Raw genomic sequence first — 22,261 nt, forward strand, 5'->3', positions numbered from 1 at the left:
AAAGCAAAATGATTTAGCAGTAGGTGCAGTGCAGCTTACTGAACAATTTGCACTTGTGTTTGTTTGAAGGATGAACAAGGGTACTTTGCTCCAAATGGTTTATTCAAGATTGTCATCGTAGGCAATTCAAGTGTGGGGAAGACTTCCTTTTTAAGGCGTTTTTGCGAAGACCATTTTTTCCCAGGCACTGCTGCTACAGTCGGTAAGTAAGTTAAAGGAAAAAAAAACACACAAATCACATTTGTCTGGGCCGCTCATACATATCCAGACTTGGTGACCCACACTTATTTCCATTGTTTATACGTGTCCTTGTATTTTCAGTCCTCACTAAACACTGGCTTTTTAAAAGATGTGTCTCATTTCTCTTATTCTTTGGAATTGTTTCTAATTATACCATGGGTAGTGTTAAGTTGTGGGCGAACATATCAGACGACTCAGCAATTCTTCAAACAGCTCTTGTTTATTTAAAGGCCAGAACAGAACTAAACTGAAGAGCTCAGTCAGCCTGCTTATATAGAGCTCCAGAACAACGTAACTGTAGCAGCTTTCTAAAACTATCCAATCACTGAACATCACTTTCAATCCTTCATTTGCATACAAACTATCCAATCACTGAACGTCACTTTCGATCCTTCATTTGCATAACTATCTACAGTATCCCCCTGCTGGCCCAGGGTGAGAACTTCAGTACATAACAGGTAGGCAACCTAAGGCCCGGGGGCCAGATCCAGCCCAATCGCCTTCTCAATCCGGCCCACGGATGGTCCGGGAATCAGCGTGCTTTTACATGAGTAGAATGTGTTCTTTTATTTAAAATGCATCTTTAGGTTATTTGTGGGGCCTGCCTGGTGTTTTTACATGAGTAGAATGTGTCCTTTTATTTAAAATGCATCTCTGGGTTATTTGTGGGGCATAGGAATTCATTCATTCCCCCCAAAAAAATATAGTCCAGCCCCCCACAAGGTCTGAGGGACAGTGGACCAGCCCCCTGCTGAAAAAGTTTCCTGAATTATACCTTTAGTGACGTCAACTGATGGAAAGGTGGGTGTGGTTTGAGGGGAACAGCCTGGCAAGGCAAATTGGATTCCCTTGTGGTTCAAGACTGGCCTGCAGGCTGTAGGTCCTGTGTCCCCCGTCCCCCCCCCACACACACACCTGGAGATAATCTAAGCTGTGTTCCTTTACAGGTGTGGATTACAGTGTAAAAATGGTGCCAGTGGATAACCACCAAGTACTGCTGCAGTTCTGGGACACTGCTGGGCAAGAAAGGTGAGGCAATGCCCTTACGTCCTGCTGCAACACTGGCAGGGCTGCCCTTTGTTTATTCGAGCCAGGCATGGGGGTCTGCTGGAGGGCTAAGGTGGGGGCAGTTGAAGAATCTTTATTTGCATCAGCCACTAACCATAGCGATAAAATAAAATAAAATGTACATCCCTAGCTAACAGGACCAGTGGTCAGGGATGATGGGAATTGTAGTTCCTAAACAGCTGGAGGGCCTTTACCTCAGTTAAAGGAGTTAAAACTCTTGCCTATCTGCTTCCTGGTGGTTTCTACCTGTAGCAATCCAATAACCCTTATGCCAGGGGTGAGAAACTGAACATATGCTATGCCCTGCTGTGAATTGTCGTCATATCCTGCAACCTTGGGGTCACCCTATACAGTGGTACCTCGGGTTAAGTACTTAATTTGTTCCGGAGGTCGGTTCTTAACCTGAAACTGTTCTTAACCTGAAGCACCACTTTAGGTAATGGGGCCTCCCGCTGCCGCCAGGCCACCGGAGCACGATTTCTGTTCTTATCCTGAAGCAAAGTTCTTAACCTGAAGCACTATTTCTGGGTTAGCGGAGTCTGTAACCTGAAGCGTATGTAACCTGAAGCGTATGTAACCCAAGGTACCACTGTATGGTCAGATCATCTGTTTTCGAGGCTTGTTGTTCTGTTGGCTTTATCTGCTGTATGCTTTTGGTGCTAATGACAGAAGATTCATAAAGAGAACTGATTTTCAGGTACCGCAGCATCACCAAGCAGTTCTTTCGAAAAGCTGACGGCGTGGTTGTGATGTATGACATAACAGCAAAAGAGTCGTTCACAGCTGTGAAGCAATGGTTAGTGAGCATTGAGGTAAGAAGGATTGAGAGTGTGGCTCCAGGGATGTGGGTGGCGCTGTGATCTAAACCACTGAGCCTCTTGGGCTTGCCAGTCAGAAGGTTGGCAGTTTGAATCCCCGCAGTTGCTCTGTCCTAACAGCTCGAAAGCAGGCCAGTGCAAGCAAATAAATAGGTACCGCTGCGACGGGAAGATAAATGGCGTTTCTGTGGGCTCTGGCTTCCATCACGGTGTCCCGTTGCGCCAGAAGTGGTTTAGTCATGCTGGCCACATGACTCGAAAAGCTGTCTATGGACAAACGTTGGCTCTCTCAGCCTGAAAGCGAGATGAGCGCCGCAACCCCATAGTCGCCTTTGACTGGACTTAACCGTCCAGGACATAGCTGTCAACTTACAGATTTGAAAATAAGGGACCAGCAGCCTCAAAAATAAGGGATCAGCAGCCAAAATAAGGGATTTTCCCAGCACAGGTATGTTCAGAAAGCCCAGCCAGCAGCCAAATGAAGCCTTAAGCAGTGGTTCCCACAGTGCAGCAACCTGGCAAAGGGGATGCAGCAAGGAAAACCACCGTCACCTCTCCGCTGGGAAGCGCTGAGCAAAGGCGAATCCCCAGGCAACGCGGCCGATTTGATCAGCACAAGGCATGCAAGCTCCACCCCCCAGTCGTTCTTAGACTCCTAATTGGGTGAACAACGCAGCCAAGCAACACAGTTGGAGCCTCCCTCCTCCCTGGCCAGCAGGGAGGGAGGGAGAGGAGCTGCTTCCTTTGAAACCCAGGAAATTTAAGGGACATCATCAATAAGGGACAGCAGCGGGACACAGCACTGGGATATGGGAGTTTCCCACCAAATAAGGGACGGTTGACAGCTATGGTCCAGGGGTCATTTACCTTTTACCTTTACCCTGGCTCCCGCACACTTCTACTGCTCGTGTTTGAAACAGGACATTAGCCACAATCCAAGGTTATCTTGTCTCTTCGTGAGAAATTCTGCTGTTTGGTGTGCTTTCCCTCAAACAAGCTTACATTCAGTTAGAAAACAGAAGCCACGGTTAAGCTGAGATGCGTACAATTCAGGCAGCTCTTGGGCGTGTGAATGACAGCATCAGTAATTTGGAGTTCAGCGTGAGGGTCATCCACACACACTTCTCTGGTGTGAACAGCAACATAAAAAAAGCACTGGAAACGCAGCCGTTGGTTCAAAACCACTAATGTGTACGTAGTTAAAATAGGGATGTGGTTGATTAATTGTATTACTATGTCACTTTTCACTAAAATTACTCTCAAAGTGGCTTGTTGTTGTTGTTTAGTCGTTTAGTCATGTCCGACTCTCCGTGACCCCCTGAACCAGAGCACACCAGGCACTCCTGTCTTCCACTGCCTCCCACAGTTTGGTCAAACTCATGCTGGTAGCTTCGAGAACACTGTCCAACCATCTCGTCCCCTTTGTCCCCTTCTCCTTGTGCCCTCCATCTTTCCCAACATCAGGGTCTTTTCCAGGGAGTCTTCTCTTCTCATGAGGTGGCCAAAGTATTGGAGCCTCAGCTTCAGGATCTGTCCTTCCAGTGAGCACTCAGGGCTGATTTCCTTCAGAATGGATAGGTTTGATCTTCTTGCAGTCCATGGGACTCTCAAGAGTCTCCTCCAGCACCATAATTCAAAAGCATCAATTCTTCGGCAATCAGCCTTCTTTATGGTCCAGCTTTCAAAGTGGCTTACAAACAATAAATCACAATAGCATATTAGAACATCACAAATACAGCATAAATCATACAAAATAATTAACAAACCACCAATAAAGCAATCTGTAAAACACCATTAACAAAACAGCAACTAAAACGTAAGCTAAACAGAACAACAATAGCAAAAGGCATATTATATTATTAATAAATCAATTAGGCATTTATAACAGAATATTATAACCACAATGTATATCTGGAATATTGGGTGCACTTATTTTTGTGTCTGCTTGCAGTGCCGGCTATGAGCTTTCAATGCTCTCAGGAGAGAACCCGTATTTTAACTGCTGTTCGTTATCTTCTAGGAAGCAGCAGGGGAGAATATTCCTGTCCTCTTGCTTGGGAACAAAACAGATAATGAAAAAGAACGGGAAATCCCCAAGGGATTAGGAGAGCATTTAGCCAAGGTACAGTATGAAGAACATACAGTTCTAAAAACAACCAGTAATGTACATTTAACAAAACTCCATGTTCCTCTTGGGAACAACTTCTGTGATAACAAGGTCAATGAATATTACCCATCTGTGGCATGAAGTCAAATATTTGATTTTGTATATCTCATTAAACTGAGGCCTTTGAAGCTATCTCATTACGACTGAAGAAGGGCTTGCTTTCACAATGTGATGATCAAGTTTCAAGAAAAAATCCCTCTGAATTGCCTGTTTCAATTAGAGCTGGTTTACTTATCCTCTTCGTGAGGGAGCACCTTTCTTTGAGTACATCGATTTCGTGATCCTGGGTTCAAGAACAGCTTTCCTTTTGATGAGAAGGCACTATAGATGGATGGGAATCTATGGGCAGCTGCAAATTTGCCCTGTGGCCCTAGAGAAGAGGAGTAAAATACCATATTTTTTGCTCTATAAGACGCACCAGACCACAAGACGCACCTAGTTTTTGGAGGAGGAAAACAAGAAAAAAAAAATTCTGAATCTCAGAAGCCAGAACAGCAAGAGGGATTGCTGTGCAGTGAAAGCAGCAATCCCTCTTGCTGTTCTGGCTTCTGTGATAGCTGCGCAGCCTGCATTCGCTCCATAAGACGCACACACATTTCCCCTTACTTTTTAGGAGGGAAAAAGTGAGTCTTATAGAGCAAAAAATATGGTACTTCTCCTCATCCCTGGCACCAGCAGTTGCATCCTCCACCTTGGTTTAAAGGTGAAAGTCACAGCTCTCTCATAGTATATAAAGCTGGATACTACCAAAATTAAGCCGTGCACTACTTTTAAGCACGTCGAAGAAAGAGCCCAACTGAAGCAGAACCAACTTGACTTCTGCAAGAGGAAAAACCCAATAGATCTTACAAACTTATCAGAATTCTTTGAGAGTGTCAACAAGCAGATAGAGGTAATCTGGTTGACATTGTGTACTTGGACTTCCAAAGAGCTTTAGACAATGTACCTCACCAAACACTGCAGAGTAAGCTTAGCAGTCAAAAATGAAAAATGACACTCAGGACAAGGGTGATTCTGGTTTGAAGCCTATATAGTGGTATCTTGGTTCTCAAACTTAATCCGTTCTGGAAGTCCGTTCCGAAACCAAAGCGTTCCAAAGCCAAGACATGCTTTCCCATAGAAAGTAATGCAAAACGGATTAATCTGTTCCAGACTTTTAAAAACAACTCCGAAAACAGCAATTTAACATCAATTTTACTATCTAAAGAGACAATTGAGCCATAAAATGAAAGCAACAATCAATACTGTACTATAAAATAAATAAGACAGTGTTGTAGATGATAAAAATTAAAATTACATTTTTTTCCTTATCTGCACTAATAATAGTTATTGTTTTTATTGTTTTATTATTATTTATTATTTTATTATTGCTTTTATCAATTTCTGCAATCACACAATCAATCAGTAGCTGAACTGGGTTTCACACAGTCACAAAAACAAATTAACTGAAAAAGCCACAAAAACGGAAAATAAATAGCTAAAACAAAAGCACCAAACTTAATCTGTTCTGGAAGTCCATTTGACTTCTGAAATGTTTGAAAACCAAGGTGCAGCTTCTGATTGGTGCAGGCGCCCTGGAAACAATAGCTGACAGCTGCATCGGACGTTCGACTTCAAAAAAAGTTTGAAAACTGGAACACTTAACTTCTGGGTTTTTGGCGTTTGGGAACCAAGGCGTTTGAGAACCAAGGTACCACTGTACCAATGATGTATTATTGATCGATGTGTCAGAAGGAGCTCTCCCTGCTCCTAAACCCAAAGGAAATGTCGGGGTATTTAGATAGCCTTCAAAAGGGCCATATGTAAATCTCTTCCAGCAAATCCAGGCCTTAAATTATGTAACTATCGGTGTGTATCATCTCATTATGAAAAGTGATTGTCTCAACGCAATACATGACTACAGTGGCAAAATTATATTTTAAAAAATCTAACCGCCACAATGCAGCAATAAAGGAAGTCATAGTGGCTGTTACATAAATACAAATATATTTTAGGGGACAGCGGATGCTTTTACAGTGGAATGAGATTCTTGAGATATATGTATAAATTTAGATTTAGTCCCCAAGGGTGCTTGTTGCTAAATGATGTGAGCAATGCTTTTTTTCTTTTCTATGATAGGATTACAATTTAATCTTCTATGAATGCAGTGCTCTGTCAGGTGACGGCATAAACAAGTCTGTCCGACACTTGGCCAGGTAAGGAAAAGTGTTAAGGATGCTTTGCAGACTAGGGTCCATCAAGTTTTATAAATGGGTTCCAGTGAACGAGTGTGTTCATGATGTTTGAGTGGTCCTGGTGTTGGTGTTGCTTCTCATACCAGGAACTCAGTGAAGAAAACTATTATGCCACCATCAGTAGGAGAATTGTATACCAAGTACACGAGTAAGATTTGAAATGGGAAAAGGAGCATTCAGCATGAGTTGGGAAAGTGAACATTGGTGTAGCTTCTATTTGGAATTGTATATCAGAATCATTCTTTGATGATCTATGGCAAATGGTTATGAGTGTTGGTGTAGCTCTTCAATGTTCATAAGTGTTCATAAGTGTTCATGAGCAATATTTCATTATCTTAACTGTGTTTCATTGTCACTTCGAAAAGGGTTCTTGGCATGTAAGTAGCCTAGCTTAGTTTAAAAGGATAATTCGTCAAAGGTAGATCCAGAGATGAAATGGGGGGAGTTGTGAGGCCGGTTGCCCCAGGGTGCAAAATAGTTGAGGCAAAAAAATTTGACCACCTGGTGCTGCCTATTGTTGTAAACAAAAATCTGTCCTTTTTCCCTTATGGGGTATCCAAGAGCCCATATAGAGTCCTTACATAGGTTCCCTATTGGTAGGAGAAAATAACAGAGGCCAACCAGAGAATTTTGAGAAGCAAAGCAGCTAGTGAGCCTGATCTTTATTGATCTGTTGCAACAGGGTGCTCCCCTCACACGCAGGAAAGGAGGAAGAACCCAGAACAATGGCGTGCAAGGCCTTATATGGACTTTTGAAATTGTCACCCTGTAGATCAAGACCACTCCCAGAAACATCATACATACATCACAGAAGGGGTGTAACCTAAGACCACCCCCCAGATACATCATACCTACATCACAGAAAAGGCGGTCTGAAACAGAAATTTGAATGTTGTTTTTCTCCTGTCTTTGTTTATCTCCTGTCTGGCAGGTTATTTGATTGGATTGCCTGGGGAGCCTGGCCAGTCTTTTGTAGTGATAAATACATAGTTCTTGGGCCATGTCACAGGCTCACACTCTATTCAAACATACCCTTAAGACAGGATTTATGAAGGAAAAGACAATGGGGAGGCTTTTCCATTTTCCTTTGCCCTTGCAGAGAAAACATTTGCTCAATTTGGGAATCAAAATGGTTTCAGGTCAGTCTTCCTGTGCTGATCTATGTACGTGCTTGGTTGGTACACTTATGAACATTTAACATATATCTAAAACCTCAAAATTCCTATCACACTCTATACAGCTGCACACTTCCACTTCAAACAGCTTCACCGTGCGAACCAGGAAATGACCTCTCCAGACAACTGGGCAACTCTTCTTTTCCTATCTCTGTGGCTGTGATCTGCTGGGTAATGTGGATGCCATTGGGCATGCATACTATGTCCAGTTTTCACCCACCCACCCTCTGTGCAACCCCGGGGGCTGGCAATCCATGCTACGCCACTGGTTAGATCTATCAATGGCTATTAACCCAGATGGTTAACAGAACATAATATTCACATTCATAGGTCAAGAGGTTCCGTTTCTGGAGAGAAAGCACAAGGTGGTGTTGGGGGCCTTCCACACTCAAGCTTTGTTTAGTGGGCTTCATAGATGCATAGAACTAAGTGTTGTTGTAAGCAGATGGCCCTTGAGCCAATTCTACAAATTAGTGTTTATGTTTCTTTCTGTAGGGTTTTAAAAGAACAAGAAGAAAAGGTGAAGGAAAAGACTATTCAGCTACATCAAGCCTCCAAGAAGAAGACTTGTTGTACCAAGCAGTAGGGGGCGTTTATGGCTTATACACACTTAACTTTTGCCTGCTCTTTCTAGCCACTGTTCTGCGCTTAAAAGGACTGTGGCCAAGCACTGGGATTGGGGTTTTTTTTAGCCTTGGAGCTTTCCGTGTGAAAATCTTCTCTTTAGTGCTCATTCTGAGCAAATATCAATTCAGGTTTTCTTCAGATTGATCTTTCCTCCGTTTGAGTGCTAAAGAGCAGCTTTTCGCAAGGAAAGCTCTGGGACAAAAAACAACAAAACCCGCTCAGACACAGACCTTTTAAGGAAACAGTGGATGAAGGGTAATAATTGTGGGGTGTGAAATACAGAGCAGTCAAATACAACATTCCTAGAGTGGACATAAAAAGGGGGTGTCTGGGGATGTCTGGACCAGCCAGTTGGAACTTCCTGTTTCCTCCTGGGCTAGGACAAACTTCCTCTACATTTGACTAGAGGTGGGCGTGACCTTACCTGTGCAGGTAACAAAACAGCAGAGGGCAAGACAGCCATCTCTCTCTCTGACTCCATTCCTTGAAGAAGCACCATCTCCTTAGCCTAAGATGCTCTCTTGGCAGCCAAGAGAGGACAAAGGAACTACTGTATTTTTCGCTCTATAAGGCGCACCAGACCACAAGACGCACCTAGTTTTTGGAGGAGGAAAACAAGAAAAAAATATTCTGAATCTCAGAAGCCAGAACAGCAAGAGGGATCGCTGCGCAGTGAAAGCAGCAATCCCTCTTGCTGTTCTGGCTTCTGGAATAGCTGCACAGCCTGCATTCGCTCCATAAGACGCACACACATTTCCCCTTACTTTTTAGGAGGGGAAAAGTGTCTTATAGAGCAAAAAATACGGTATCTCCTTATGGGATAGATTCAATAATAATAATAATAAGAAGAAGAATTTCTATTATTTATACCCCACCCAGCCACTCTGGGCAGCTTACAACACATCTAAAAACATAATAAAAACATCAATCCTTTTAAAAAAGGGTAAGTGTAGATAGGCCCTACATCCATTTTTTCCTGTTAATAAGTAAACTTAGTCTTTTCCCCTTTGCATAGAATACCACATCTGCCGCACAGTACAGTCACCAGCAAAACCTAAGAAAACATCTGAGGAGCACTAGCGTACTGGATTATGCTAACGGGTATTTGGTTTCTGCTGGGCTGTAAATTATTCCAGGTGAAGCCCCACTTCTGTTGGCGAGTGCTTCCTTTCGAAAACCCTTTTCTCCTACAACTTCCTGCTGGTTTCTGGTACTTACTCTCCTGCTTCCTCCTCTTCCGGGGATGGAGTTTGACATTGATAAGTTCAGGGCTTATCCTCACAGCCTTAAAATCCGCCTTGCCACTGCCTGTTTCCCTTAACTGGAGGTAAAGCCAGCCTTTTTGCCTAATCAATATTAACATGAACAGGTGTTTTTTAAAATTAAAATAAATGCATTCAGTTGTGCCATAAAACATTCGTTTGCTACATCATGGTTTTCCCTGCTTCCATACCCCACATCCTTAAAGGTAAAGGGACCCCTGACCATTAGGTACAGTCGCAAATGACACTGGGGTTGCAGCGCTCATCTCGCTTTACTGGCCGAGGGAGCCAACGTTTGTCCACAGACCGTTTTTCCGGGTCATGTGGCCAGCATGACTAAGCCGCTTCTGGCGAACCAGAGCAGCACACAGAAACGCCGTTTACCTTCCCGCCGGAGCAGTACCTATTTATCTACTTGCACTTTGATGTGCTTACAAACTGCTAGGTGGGCAGGAGCTGGGACCGTCACGGGGATTCAAACCGATTTCATTGTTGTTGTTGCTGCTGCTGAATTCCAGGTGCAACTTTCTCTCCTCCTCGGATGGATTTCCCAGGCAGGAAGTCCCTTTTCTCTCATTGTGGCTTACTTCTGAGTTGGAGTGCCTCTCAGTTGCTAGCACACCAGGCACAATGCCCTCTCCTCTCTCCATAGTCTCTCAAAGGGCAAAAGCTTTGCTGCCCCCTCCTTGCTTCAATGTGTGTTGGCAGCCTCGATGTTCCCCAGCAGCCCAGACAGCTGCATGCAAGAGCCAAGCTGGTAGCAAGCAGTGCAGCAGCTAGACTGGTCACTGAGAGTGGCCGCCGGGACCACATAACACCGGTCCTGAGAGAACTGCATTGGCTCCCAGTACGTTTCCGAGCACAATTCAAAGTGTTGGTGTTGACCTTTAAAGCCCTAAACGGCCTCAGTCCAGTATACCTGAAGGAGCATCTCCACCCCCATCGTTCTACCCGGACACTGAGATCCAGCGCCGAGGGCCTTCTGGCGGTTCCCTCATTGTGAGAAGTGAGGTTACAGGGAACCAGGCAGAGGGCCTTCTCAGTAGTGGCACCTGCCCTGTGGAACGCCCTCCCAGCAGATGTGAAGGAAATAAGCAGCTATCTTCTTTTTAAAAGACATCCGAAGGCAGCCCTGTTTAGGGAAGATTTGAATATTTAATGCTGTATTGTTTTTAACACTTGATTGGAAGCCGCCCAGAGTGGCTGGGGAAACTCAGCCAGATGGGCAGAGTATAAATAATAAATAATAATAATAATAATAATAATAATAATAATAATAATAATAATTATTGTTATTATTATTATTATTATTATTTGTACTGGATAGGATTTACTCCTGAGGAGGAGGAAGTGCCAAGTGAGCCGTGCCCCTTCACAGCCACATCCTTCATGTTGGTGGCAAGTAGGGTTTGGTGAAGTGAATAGCCCAAGGTTGTTGGTTTATTTTCTTTGCACAATCTCCAATAAAAAAATTGAAGTTTTTGAGCTATTTGAATGGAAAAACGACACAGCCGACAGGGGTTGCCTATGTCCAGATTTCCCCAGACATTTAAGCTATTTCTGCCCAGACACTGCTTCTGACAGCTGATTGCCGGCTATGTCCAGGAGTGTCTGGACATATGGCCACCCAAGTGGTAAGGGGAAAAATAGGTATATAGAAAAGAGAATTCCTGGATGCAAATGTCCAGATTTGGATGGCGCTGTGGTGTAAAAACCAGAGCCTAGGGCTTGCCGATCAGAAGGTTGGCAGTTCGAATCCCCGCGAGGGGTGAGCTCCCGTTGTTCGGTCCCAGCTTCTGCCAACCTAGCAGTTCAAAAGCACACCAGTGCAAGGAGATAAATAGGTACCACTCCAGCGGGAAGGTAAATGGCATTTCCATGCATGCCCTACTCTGTTTTCACCAGAAGTGGCTTAGTTATGCTGGCCACGTGACCCAGAAAAACGGTCTGCGGATGAGCGCCACAACCCCAAACTCGTTTGCAACTGGACTTAACTGTCAGGGGTGCTTTACCTTTTACTCTTTGGTGAGAGAAACCACCGCCCCCCGAGATTTAATTGCTTTGTGATTATTCCAGATAAATAGAAACCTTTTCCATTTTATTAGCTGATCATTTGTTGTTTGATTTAGAATATTCTGAAATGAGATTCATTTGGGAAATAATACTTTTAACTGCTGAAATGAAAGAAGAGTTTTAAACATTGCTTAATAAATTCATTGGAAAGTTGTTCATAATTATATTTATTGTATTTATATGAATATTGAGACAAAAAGAAATGAGTATGTTTTGTTAAAAATATATTGATTTATTTGTTCCATTTTATTTAGTTTTTGTAATTATTTTAAATAATGTAATTCAATCACCTCTGTTTTTCTCCATTTGCCTAACTACTATAAAAAGATCAAGGCTGTGTCTGAATTAGTTTGATTCACTTTAACAATTGTGGCTGCAATCCAAGGCCCAGAAAGACAGATAAGATTTTTTCCTGTTTTCTTCCAGTGGCTTTGTTTATATTTTTCTTTTAAAAAATAAACATTTTAAATTATGAAATATTTTATGATGATGAATAACATGTTTAGCACACTGTGTTCATATATTTACTCTCCCAAAATGATTTCTGTGTAGTAGGAATACTTTTGTATAATACCATGTACAGTCTCGGATCATTACAGTTCTTACACCAAATCAATATGAAATGGTAGAGAAGCTTGTTGAAATCCAGGCTTTTAGAAGTCCATGATAAACATGATGACAAGTATGAAGAAATAAAAACTGATAGGAGCTCAGAAAATGAGATTGACTGAATTTCATGTCATATACACATTGATGGTTTCTTCTTTTGACCCTCATCCCTGTGACAGGGTGAGCTCCTGTTGCTTGGTCCCAGCTCCTGCCCACTTAGCAGTTTGAAAGCATGTCAAAATGCAAGTAGATAAATAGGTAACACTCCAGCATTTCCGTGCGCTGCTCTGGTTTCGCCAGAAGCGGCTTAGTCATGCTGACCACATGACCCGGAAGCTGTCTGTGGACAAACACCGGCTCCCTTGGCCAGTAAAGCAAGATGAGCGCCACAACCCCAGAGTCGTCCATGACTGGACTTAATGGTCAGGGGTCCCTTTACCTTTAAAGTAGGAAAGCCAAAGAGATGCTAGGTTCTTGCACTCCATCTGCTTGTTACATAACCACTTCCTCATCTGCAGGAGGACCTCTCCTCTTATTCCATAACTACACTGGTACCTCAGGTTACAAGACACTTCAAGTTACGGACTCTGATAACCCAGAAATAGTGCCTTGGGTTAAGAACTTTGCTTCAGGATGAGAACAGAAATTGTGCAGCAGCGGCGCAGCGGCAATGGGAGGCCCCGTTAGCTAAAGTGGTGCTTCAGGTTAAGAACAGTTTCAGGTTAAGAATGGACCTCCGGAACGAATTAAGTACGTAACCAGACGTACCACTGTACTAAGCTTTACACTTTGTCGAAACCTTTTTGGAAGTCCATGAAAGCTGCCTCCATCTTCAGACTTGTTGACTCTCAAATAGGTTAGTGAGACAGGACGTATTCTTGACCGGTTCCATGTCAGCAAGGCTTGCTCAATATGCTTGGCTATTTTATCTGGCAGTGCTTTGCACCAATTTTTCTGAAACAAATATTAAGCCAGGGGTTATCAATCTGGTCCCTATCGCCCACTGTTTCAGGATTCTAGGTGGGCGATAAGGGGTTCTACGGCACAAGCTGAATCCTCCTTCCATCGAGCACTGGTAGGCGGTAAGAAGATTTCACCATCAAGAAAGATGCATTAGTGGGTGGTAGGTATAAAAAGGTTGACTACCCCTGTATTAGGGATGTGGGTGGCACTGTGGGTTAAACCACAGAGCCTAGAACTTGCTGATCAGAAGGTCGGTGGTTTGAATCCCCGCAACAGGGTGAGCTAACGTTGTTCGGTCCCTGCTCCTGCCAACCTAGCAGTTCAAAAGCACATCAAAGTGCAAGTAGATAAATAGGTAAGGTAAACGACGTTTCCGTGCGCTGCTCTGGTTTGCCGGAAGTAGCTTAGTCATGCTGGCCACATGACCCGGAAGCTGTACGCCAGCTCCCTCGGCCAATAAAGCGAGATGAGTGCCGCAACCCCAGAGTAGGTCACGATTGGACCTAATGGGCAGGGGTCCCTTTACCTTTACCCCTATATTCAGCTAACTAGCCTGTAATTTCCAGGATCCCCTGTATCACTCCCTAAAATAATTGTGTTACCTTGGCCAAGTTCCAGCTATCAGATACTGTACATATAATACAGAAGCCGATCACAGGAACACGTTACATATTTTTGTTAGCAGATCAGCAATTTCGCATTTGAATTCTTAGGTGGATGTTCTCTGGGACCACCAACCAGTCAGTTTTATTTTGCCAGATTGTTGCTGTTTTGGCGCTTTCCACAATTTTTGGAATTTCAATTTCCCCTGACTCACATTTTTTTCCCCTGACTCACATTTTCACATTTTTTTCTGAATTTTTGGCTTTTCTTACAGGCAGGTCACAATTTTTTTGCTATGTTGGATAATTTTTTATTCTCCTGACAATTTTTCACTCTCTCTTTTTGTAATTTTTCATTTTGGGAGCATTATTTATTGTGTTTTTCAGAGTTTTTCCAGATTGGCAGCTTGCTATTTTCTTTCTTTCTTTTTGACATTTTTTGGAATCTTTGATTCTCCAGACCATTTCCCACATTTTTTTGGATCCCCCCCCCGACATGTGGGTCAGTATTTGGGGTATTTTAAACTTTTTTGGAATTCTTGTTTTTCCTGGTCACAATTTTTTGTGTTTGGTGCTTTAATTACTCCCCCCCCCCTTACGAGTTTTTCACATTTTGAGAATTTTTTCAGTTTTTCTGACCCGCACATGTATTCTCACAAACAACTACAAAGAAAACAAATATTGCTATTTCATTGGTTCTACAGAAGTTTGTTTCTCTCTATGTCAGTTCCTGTCAGGCCTCTCAAGTCTGAAAATAGAGGGAGGCACTTTTCTGGTTATTATGCAGCCTGATATGGAAAAAGGTAAATAATAATATTATAATAATTTATTATTTGTACCCTGCCCATCTGGCTGGGTTTCCCCAGCCACTCTGGGCAACTTCCACAGAGACCAAAAATACACTAAAATGTAAAGACTGCAATGTGAAGTCTTCATTTATTCAGCTTCCAGATGATGTATTTTGATGTATGGATGTGAATCCTCTGAATCTGGTTTGTCTAGTGCTGAATGTGGAAATATATCTGGTGAAACTAGGAAGGACTTGATATCCTGATTCTCCATTTCCAAGTCAACCAATGTATTTTAAATCACCATTATGAATAACATCACAAAGACCTTGGACATAAATGCAGGACGCGGGTGGCGCTGTGAGTAAAACCTCAGCGCCTAGGACTTGCCGATCGTATGGTCGACGGTTCGAATCCCCGTGGCGGGGTGAGCTCCCGTCTTTTGGTCCCAGCTCCTGCCCACCTAGCAGTTCGAAAGCACCCCTAAGTGCAAGTAGATAAATAGGTACCGCTTTACAGCGGGAAGGTAAAAGGCGTTTCCGTGTGCTGCGCTGGTGCTGGATCGCCAGTGCAGCTTCGTCACGCTGGCCACGTGACCTGGAAGTGTCTCCGGACAGCGCTGGCCCCCGGCCTCTTAAGCGAGATGGGCGCACAACCCCAGAGTCGGTCACGACTGGCCTGTACGGGCAGGGGTACCTTTACCTTTACCTTTAAGGGCTACAGATTCTAGCAGACGATGTTTTCAAATTTGACTTGTGGTTCTGCTGCTTGTGCACTTAAGAGCGTAAAAATGTAAGAGCGGCAGCGCTTAAGTATGACAGCCATAAATTGATGTTTTAGGCCAGTGCACTCTCTCTTGAATCTCTCGGCAGCTAATGAGCCAGGAAGTAATCTTATTGTCTGAAGGTCCTTCGACCAGACTGCTGCTACTATTTTTGAAACTGGTCTACCTTTAATCCACTTAGCCAGTCAAAACCTCACCCTCTTTTGTTCACACAGTTTATGAGTTTACAACCTTCGTGTATATCTCTTTCTTCGCTTCAGAAACAAAAAACATTGCATGTAGTGGATATCAAATTGTTCTGTTATTTAAAGGCTTAAAACGATCCACCTATTTATTTAGTGGTGGGAAGAACCAGCTTTTATCTTTTTCAACCGAGTCACCTTCTAACTGCTGCCAGAAAATACCTGTACTTGTTTTTTTACCAACACCATCCAGGTTAGACCGAGTATAAAACCAGCCACATTTGTATAATTAAATAAAAGTAACAATATATCCTCTATTAATTATAAAGATCTGCGAAGGCGAGTTCAGTTTGATACAGTTTCTTTAAAGCTTAATAGTAATAAGGTTCCTGTCGCACACAGTTATTATTCCCTGCGCTATTCAAGAGTCGAGCTAACCTAGTCTATTTCTGCAACCTCTTTCCAACAGTGGCCCATCAAGATGTCTCTGGGAGCTCATGAGTAGCAAGTAAAAGTCGCGGCCTTGTTCATCTCTTTGTTTCAGCATCAGAGACATTGCTTCTGTATGTATAGTTTCCATTCGGTTCTTGTAGCCAGTGACAGACCAATCCTGCATGAATTTTGTTGCTTTCGTGCACAAGATGTGACAAGTCTTTTGGAGTCTTATGGAGCAAAAAATACGGTAATTATGCAGGTATTTTGTTTATTCTGTTCTAAACAGCTGAAACAATTTGATGCCTACAATCCTATTGAGGGTTGTTCTGGTTTTTTAATTTGTTTAAAAAAATAACTATTACTGTATTTCTTGTTATCTAAGAGAGGATGTTGTGTCATAGATCTCATTAGATGCATAATCTAATGAGATTATGATAGACACATAATCTAAGGAACTAAGGCTGAGAGCTAGTGTCCCAGAGCAAATATTCATGGATTTTGAGCTACATATTAGTCTCCCGTTTGAAACTCAGCTCACCTACTCCCTGGGTGACCTTTAGCATGCAACTCTCTAGCACCAGCTGAAATACGGGGCAAGAACAAAACTGATCTACCTTACAGGATTTACACCTTTGAAGACATCAATGTTAAGCAATGTTATTTCAGTGAGTCGAAATCCAGTCCGTCTCTAAATGATCTGTTCAGGAAACTGCAGCCGCAACTTCACTTTCCATGCTACTATGGACAAACATGCCATTAGTCACAAGGCAATGCAGCTAGTTGGTTGCTAAGGAACGGCTCCTGTTGCTTTAACTCAGTGGGGTGGTTGTTGATCCCAGCCAGCCAAGGAGCTTTCAGCTTAAGAGACACAGCAGAAGACAGTCACATTCTGTGTAGGAATGAGCTGCCTTTTACACCCTGACGTAGAGGGCAGGATTAGTAACATCCTGGCCCCCACCAACACCCTTGTGGTTTATAAAAGGAAAATATTAAAAAACACTCTTGACATAAATTAACCCCCACTGTACATATTTCAAAATATCAAAACCAAAAGGCTGTGGGATTTCACCTGGAGGCAGAAGAGGAAACAATTTTTCTCCTCGATACACAGCTTCTAAATCAATGTTTTATGCTTTATTGGAAGTTCAGAAGTGCAACAGTTAAATATACTGACATTTTACAATTTTCCTTTTCCCTCTCAAGAACATGCACAGGAACATATGCATAGTACTATACAGATCATATGCAAAAAAGACTGAGTGAGAAACTGTTTCTGATTTTGTGAATTGATTCCCTCTGAATGAAACTGAATTGTAGTGAACAGAGTTTGATTTCAAGGTATTCGGCTCCGAGGAAATGTTCAAAACGTACATAAACAGCATCAGCCAGTTTCTGAAGAGCTGAATAGGTGCAAATCTTATTCACGCAGCATCAAAAATAAAATTAAAAAAACCCTATCCAAACTTGTTCAGTTCATTCTTTAAATTCACACTGTACAACTTAATGAGTAGTTACAGTTCCTATTTTACAAAGTAATTACACTAAATACACAAATATACATGAAGCAAATAAGCCTTCATTTTTATGATCCTATGTCACAACGATGTGCCACCTACCTGTTCTCCTTCTAGAAATACAACTTTTTGTACCCATCCTTGGCTACAGAAAACAATGAGTGCATTATCTGCATTTTAAGGTTGCAGGCGTCGAAAGCCAAAATATACTGGTCTCCTGCAGTCCTTTTTTAATCAGTCCTTACTTTGGCTTCTTCATTGAGTGCTGGAGAATGGGTCTTCACCCCATTACCCCAGCGGTTTTTCTTCATATCTCCACGATTCACAGCACTCGCATTCACTGCAGCGCCACATGGAAAAGTCTTAAGGGAGAAGACTTTAGGCACACAGCTCCATGTGTCTTAGCAGCCAACCAGCCACCTGTGCAAGCCACTGACGTCCCCAGTGCATTTGTGCTAATTCCCTGAACATTTACGAGACGCTCCCCCACTCAACTTGAAAATATATATAAAAAAAGAAAGCTCGGCTCTCTCATTCCCGATGGACAGCTAAATACAGGAAAACAAAACATTCTGTGGCTATGGATGCAGGGGCACAGAAGAGTCTTCGTGACTGGGGAACAGCATGCAGGATGGAATAGGCAACGCTGGATTCCTGGCAGTCCTGCCATGGCAGAGTCCAGAAACCTTCTGAACGAATCGCTGCAGACTATGCTGACGGTCCTGATCCTTGTGATGTTGGCTGGGAAGGCTGCGGAGTTGTCCCTTGCGGCTGGGAAGACGCAGGCGAAGGACTCGTCTGCAACTGTGCTTGGAACTGGGCCAGCTGCTCTGGACTGGCCAGCGTCTTCAGGAGGTTGTTTTCCTGCTCTAGTTGGTTGTTCTTCTCAATCAGCTCTTTGATCTGCTCTTTGAGAACCTCCACTTCCTCTCTTACAGCATACATCAAGTGGCTCTTTACGAGATCCTGGAGGGGGTAAAAGAAAATGTCAGGACTGGAGGAGACTGAGAGGTGATAAGAGAGCCATCTTCCAATATCTGAAGGGTGGCCACATGGAAGATAGAGCACGCTTGTTTTCTGCTACCATGGAGGCTAGGATTTCAGTGGTAAGAAAATGGTGCATGCTCTAGTTATCTCTCACTTGGACTACTGCAATGCGCTCTATGTGGGGCTACCTTTGAAGGTGACCCGGAAACTACAACTAAACCAGAATGCGGCAGCTAGACTGGTGACTGGGAATGACCGCCGAGAGTTACATTGGCTCCCCATACGTTTCCGAACACAATTCAAAGTGTTGGTGGTGACCTTTAAAGCCCAAAACAGCCTCGGTCCTGTATACCTGAAGGAGCATCTCCACCCCCATCGTTCTGCCCAGACACTGAGGTCCAGCACCGAGGGCCTTCTGGTGGTTCCCTCACTGCAAGAAGCCAAGTTACAGGGAACCAGGCAGAGGGCCTTCTTGGTAGTGGCACCCGCCCTGTGGAACACCCTTCCACCAGACGTCAAAGAGAACAATAAGTACCAAACTTTGAGAAGACATCTGAAGACGGCCCTGTTTAGGGAAGCTTTTAATGTTTAATAGGTTATTGTCTTTTAATATTCTGTTGGAAGCTGCCCAGAGTGGCTGGGGAAACCCAGCCAGATGGGCTGGGTATAAATAATAAATTATTATTATTATTATTATTATTATTATTATTATTATGCCTGAACATCAGGAATAACTTTCTGGCAGTAAAAGCAGTCTGACAGAGGAGTGGATGATCTTGGAAAGTGGTGGGCTCCCCTTCAATTGGCCTTTTTTTTTTTGAGCTGTGATCCCTGCATTGCAGGGGGTGCGACTAGATCACCCCTGGGGTTCCCTTCCAACTCAACAGTTCTGTGACTCCAGGAAGGGAAAGCGCATCAAGGCAAAATGGAACGGCAAGCAATTCTCATATGCATGCCAGAACACCACTGAACAGTTTCGTCCACATTCCATTTGTTGAATCTTCCATGGAATGCTCATGTATGGAAGGTTTTAGTGCAGACTCAGTTAAAAAAATAATAATTCAGTGCCTGTAAACGTACTGATGGTTATGTTTTAGCAGAAGTGAAAAACATAAACCAGAACTGAGCCCCTTTAGAACAGAGTCAGCAGTCACACGAGGAATGAAGTCACCGTTCCTCCTGCTCTCTTGAGTTCTGCTATCGCTTAGGGTCCTGTTATCTCAAGGAGTGCTGTGTGGGAACCATGAACTTCCCAATATAGGGTGGTATTCAACTATCACATCCCATCAGTGCAAGGACTGCCACTTCCGTAACCGGACTTCCCCTCTCCTCCTAATGCACACCTTCCCAAATCTGCTCTTGGAGGTTGGAGGAACCCTCAGAACAAATTTAGTGGGGCACGCATGGTGGCGGGGAGCCCCACTCCACAAATGGAAATCCTTGCTAAGTGTTTTCCCCCATTGTGTTTGTTCAGGTATCTATGTGCAACCCTGGATGGGTTGCACGCAGCTGTACTTTGTGAAGGAAAGGAGCTCACTAGCATGGCAGTTTGTTTACACAAGCAAGGTAAGGAGCAGCTGAATATATCTTACATATATCTAAGTAGCAGGTAAAAGGTAAAGGTAAAGGGACCCCTGACCATTAGGTCCAGTCGCGGACGACTCTCAGGTTGCGGCGCTCATCTCGCTTTATTGGCTGAGGGAGCCGGCGTACAGCTTCCGGGTCATGTGGCCAGCATGACTAAGCCACTTCTGGCGAACCAGAGCAGCACACGGAAACGCCGTTTACCTTCCCGCCGGAGCGGTACCTATTTATCTACTTGCACTTTGACGTACTTTCGAACTGCTAAGCGGGCAGGAGCAGGGACCGAGCAACGGGAGCTCACCCCATCGCAGGGATTCGAACCGCCGACCTTCTGATCGGCAAGCCCTAGGCTCTGTAGCAGGTAAATATATCTAAAACATTGCATTCAAAAGTTCACATTCCTGGAAAAGGACCGGGAAATGGTGCTGCCACCATTAGATACATCTAATATTTCTTGTTATTCCATAAAAAGATACAAGGGATACAAAAGAATCAATGTCTCAGACTGTGTCTGATTGCACTACTGTTGAGAAAAATGGAAGCAAGCTGATCAGTTATTTTTACAGGAGTAATGTGTTTTAAATGTGCTGGTGGGAGGGAAGTTATTGGTTTGTTTTTGTTTTTATTATATTCCTTGAATTCTCATTTTGTATTTCTATGATGTGAATTGCCCTGTGATCTTCAGGCAATGGGTGGTATACAAATGTTAATAATAATAATAATAATAATAATAAATACTGCTGTACCAGACACAGATTCAGCAAGGGGCTCAGGCTCTGAATTTTAGCAAAATAGCAAACAGCAGGCCTCTAGCCCTCGCAGAATTAAATTTGCAAAGCAAAATGTGCAGGCACCATGAAATGCAATTGTTTTGTGAGATGTGAACCTGCTCTCAACTTTCAGCATCAACACATAAGCAGAAGACAGGAGGAGGCCGTGCTCTTTCTAACTCAGATTTTATTTCATGCAAAAACGTTGTACGCCCAACCCCCACTGCCTTTATATAATCCGAATTTGGGAGGGGGGGAATACTATGATTTAAAAAGATACTATGGTTAAGAGTGAGGTATATAGGGTTGCTGTGGGGATTAAATGAGTGGGGGAACCTAGTATAGTATAGTATAGTATAGTATAGTACAGTGAAATCTTGTTGTGTTTTAGTCAGCTTCTTGGATTTTGTTTTTAGGAAATGCAGTTGGTTGTTATGTTTATTTTTTTAACAGCCACTGAAGCTGAAGGGGATTGCTTTTCCACCTATTGGACAAAATAGGGGAATTCTTGGGTATATTTATATCAAAAGCTCAAATCCTTTTTGCTCATGGAAAAATAAAAGTGTGGTTGCTTGAACTGGGCTGTATTTCAGTGTTGCAGTTATGATGACACACATAATCCTAACAAATGGTTGAGGTTATTTATGTACTGCTTGCTTTTAACGATTTCAATCTGAATTTGGTTTAAATCACTTAGATTTGCCCTCCATCTGAAACATCCCAGCCATGGAATGTAGCGCCAGCAGCCCAAGATCAATACTGGAGATCAATTGGCAGTATTGTAGATCAAGACCCACAGTAACAAATGTGGTTTATAGGTCATTAGATCTGAGTTCTTTGCTTCTTTGAAGATTGGCAATGAAGAGCAGCAGGGCTCTTTTGCTGTCAATAGCAAAATCCTATGCTATTGGTGCTATTGGGTTGTTGTTTTTATTTTTATCATGTATTTTGTGGTTTTATATTTTGATTTTATTCAGTGAACCGCCCTGAGACCCCTGGGTTTAGGGCATATAAATTCAATAAATAATAATAGCCGTGCAGCAGCAAAAATTCAACAGGTTCAGCAGTTCCCTAGTATAGAAATACAATTACGGGGAACTCTTCACCAGTTAACATTCCTGTCTGTCAGATGTCTTGCTACCTGGATGTGCCGCACACGATTCATTTTGGGGGCTCTCCTTACCACCAGCGAAAGCAAGAGATCAATTTACACAGAACCCAAAACCTTTGCACGTTTTGGGCAAATCTGTGCGTGCAAGTGGCCAGAGAGCCCAGGAAAAACACTGTTGGCATCCCTGAGCTTGCCCGCCCATCTTATTTGCCATTTGCCCCCCCCCCCTTTGATGGCTCTGATTTTGAGACAGACCCCCCTCTCTCCA

At 43.2% G+C, this 22,261-nt stretch overlaps 2 protein-coding genes across 7 annotated transcripts in view; one reads left to right on the plus strand and one right to left on the minus strand.

Annotated features, from left to right (window-relative positions):
* CRACR2A (calcium release activated channel regulator 2A) overlaps positions 1-9,395 on the plus strand; it is a 54,157-nt gene extending 44,762 nt beyond the window's left edge. For both annotated transcript variants that reach the window (XM_079975195.1, XM_079975194.1), the window contains 6 exons: positions 70-202; positions 1,188-1,269; positions 2,006-2,120; positions 4,147-4,248; positions 6,412-6,488; positions 8,198-9,395. In XM_079975195.1, coding sequence (XP_079831321.1) covers positions 70-202; positions 1,188-1,269; positions 2,006-2,120; positions 4,147-4,248; positions 6,412-6,488; positions 8,198-8,288 — 600 coding nt within the window. In that variant the 3' untranslated portion in view covers positions 8,289-9,395. The remainder of the gene's footprint in view (positions 1-69; positions 203-1,187; positions 1,270-2,005; positions 2,121-4,146; positions 4,249-6,411; positions 6,489-8,197) is intronic.
* A 7,744-nt stretch (positions 9,396-17,139) lies between these two features.
* TSC22D1 (TSC22 domain family member 1) overlaps positions 17,140-22,261 on the minus strand; it is a 72,042-nt gene continuing 66,920 nt past the window's right edge. For all 5 annotated transcript variants that reach the window (XM_079975121.1, XM_079975123.1, XM_079975126.1 and 2 more), the window contains exon 3: positions 17,140-18,507. In XM_079975121.1, coding sequence (XP_079831247.1) covers positions 18,250-18,507 — 258 coding nt within the window. In that variant the 3' untranslated portion in view covers positions 17,140-18,249. The remainder of the gene's footprint in view (positions 18,508-22,261) is intronic.

This window comes from Podarcis cretensis (genome assembly GCF_951804945.1).
Source record: "Podarcis cretensis genome assembly, chromosome: 5".
NCBI lineage: Eukaryota > Metazoa > Chordata > Lepidosauria > Squamata > Lacertidae > Podarcis > Podarcis cretensis.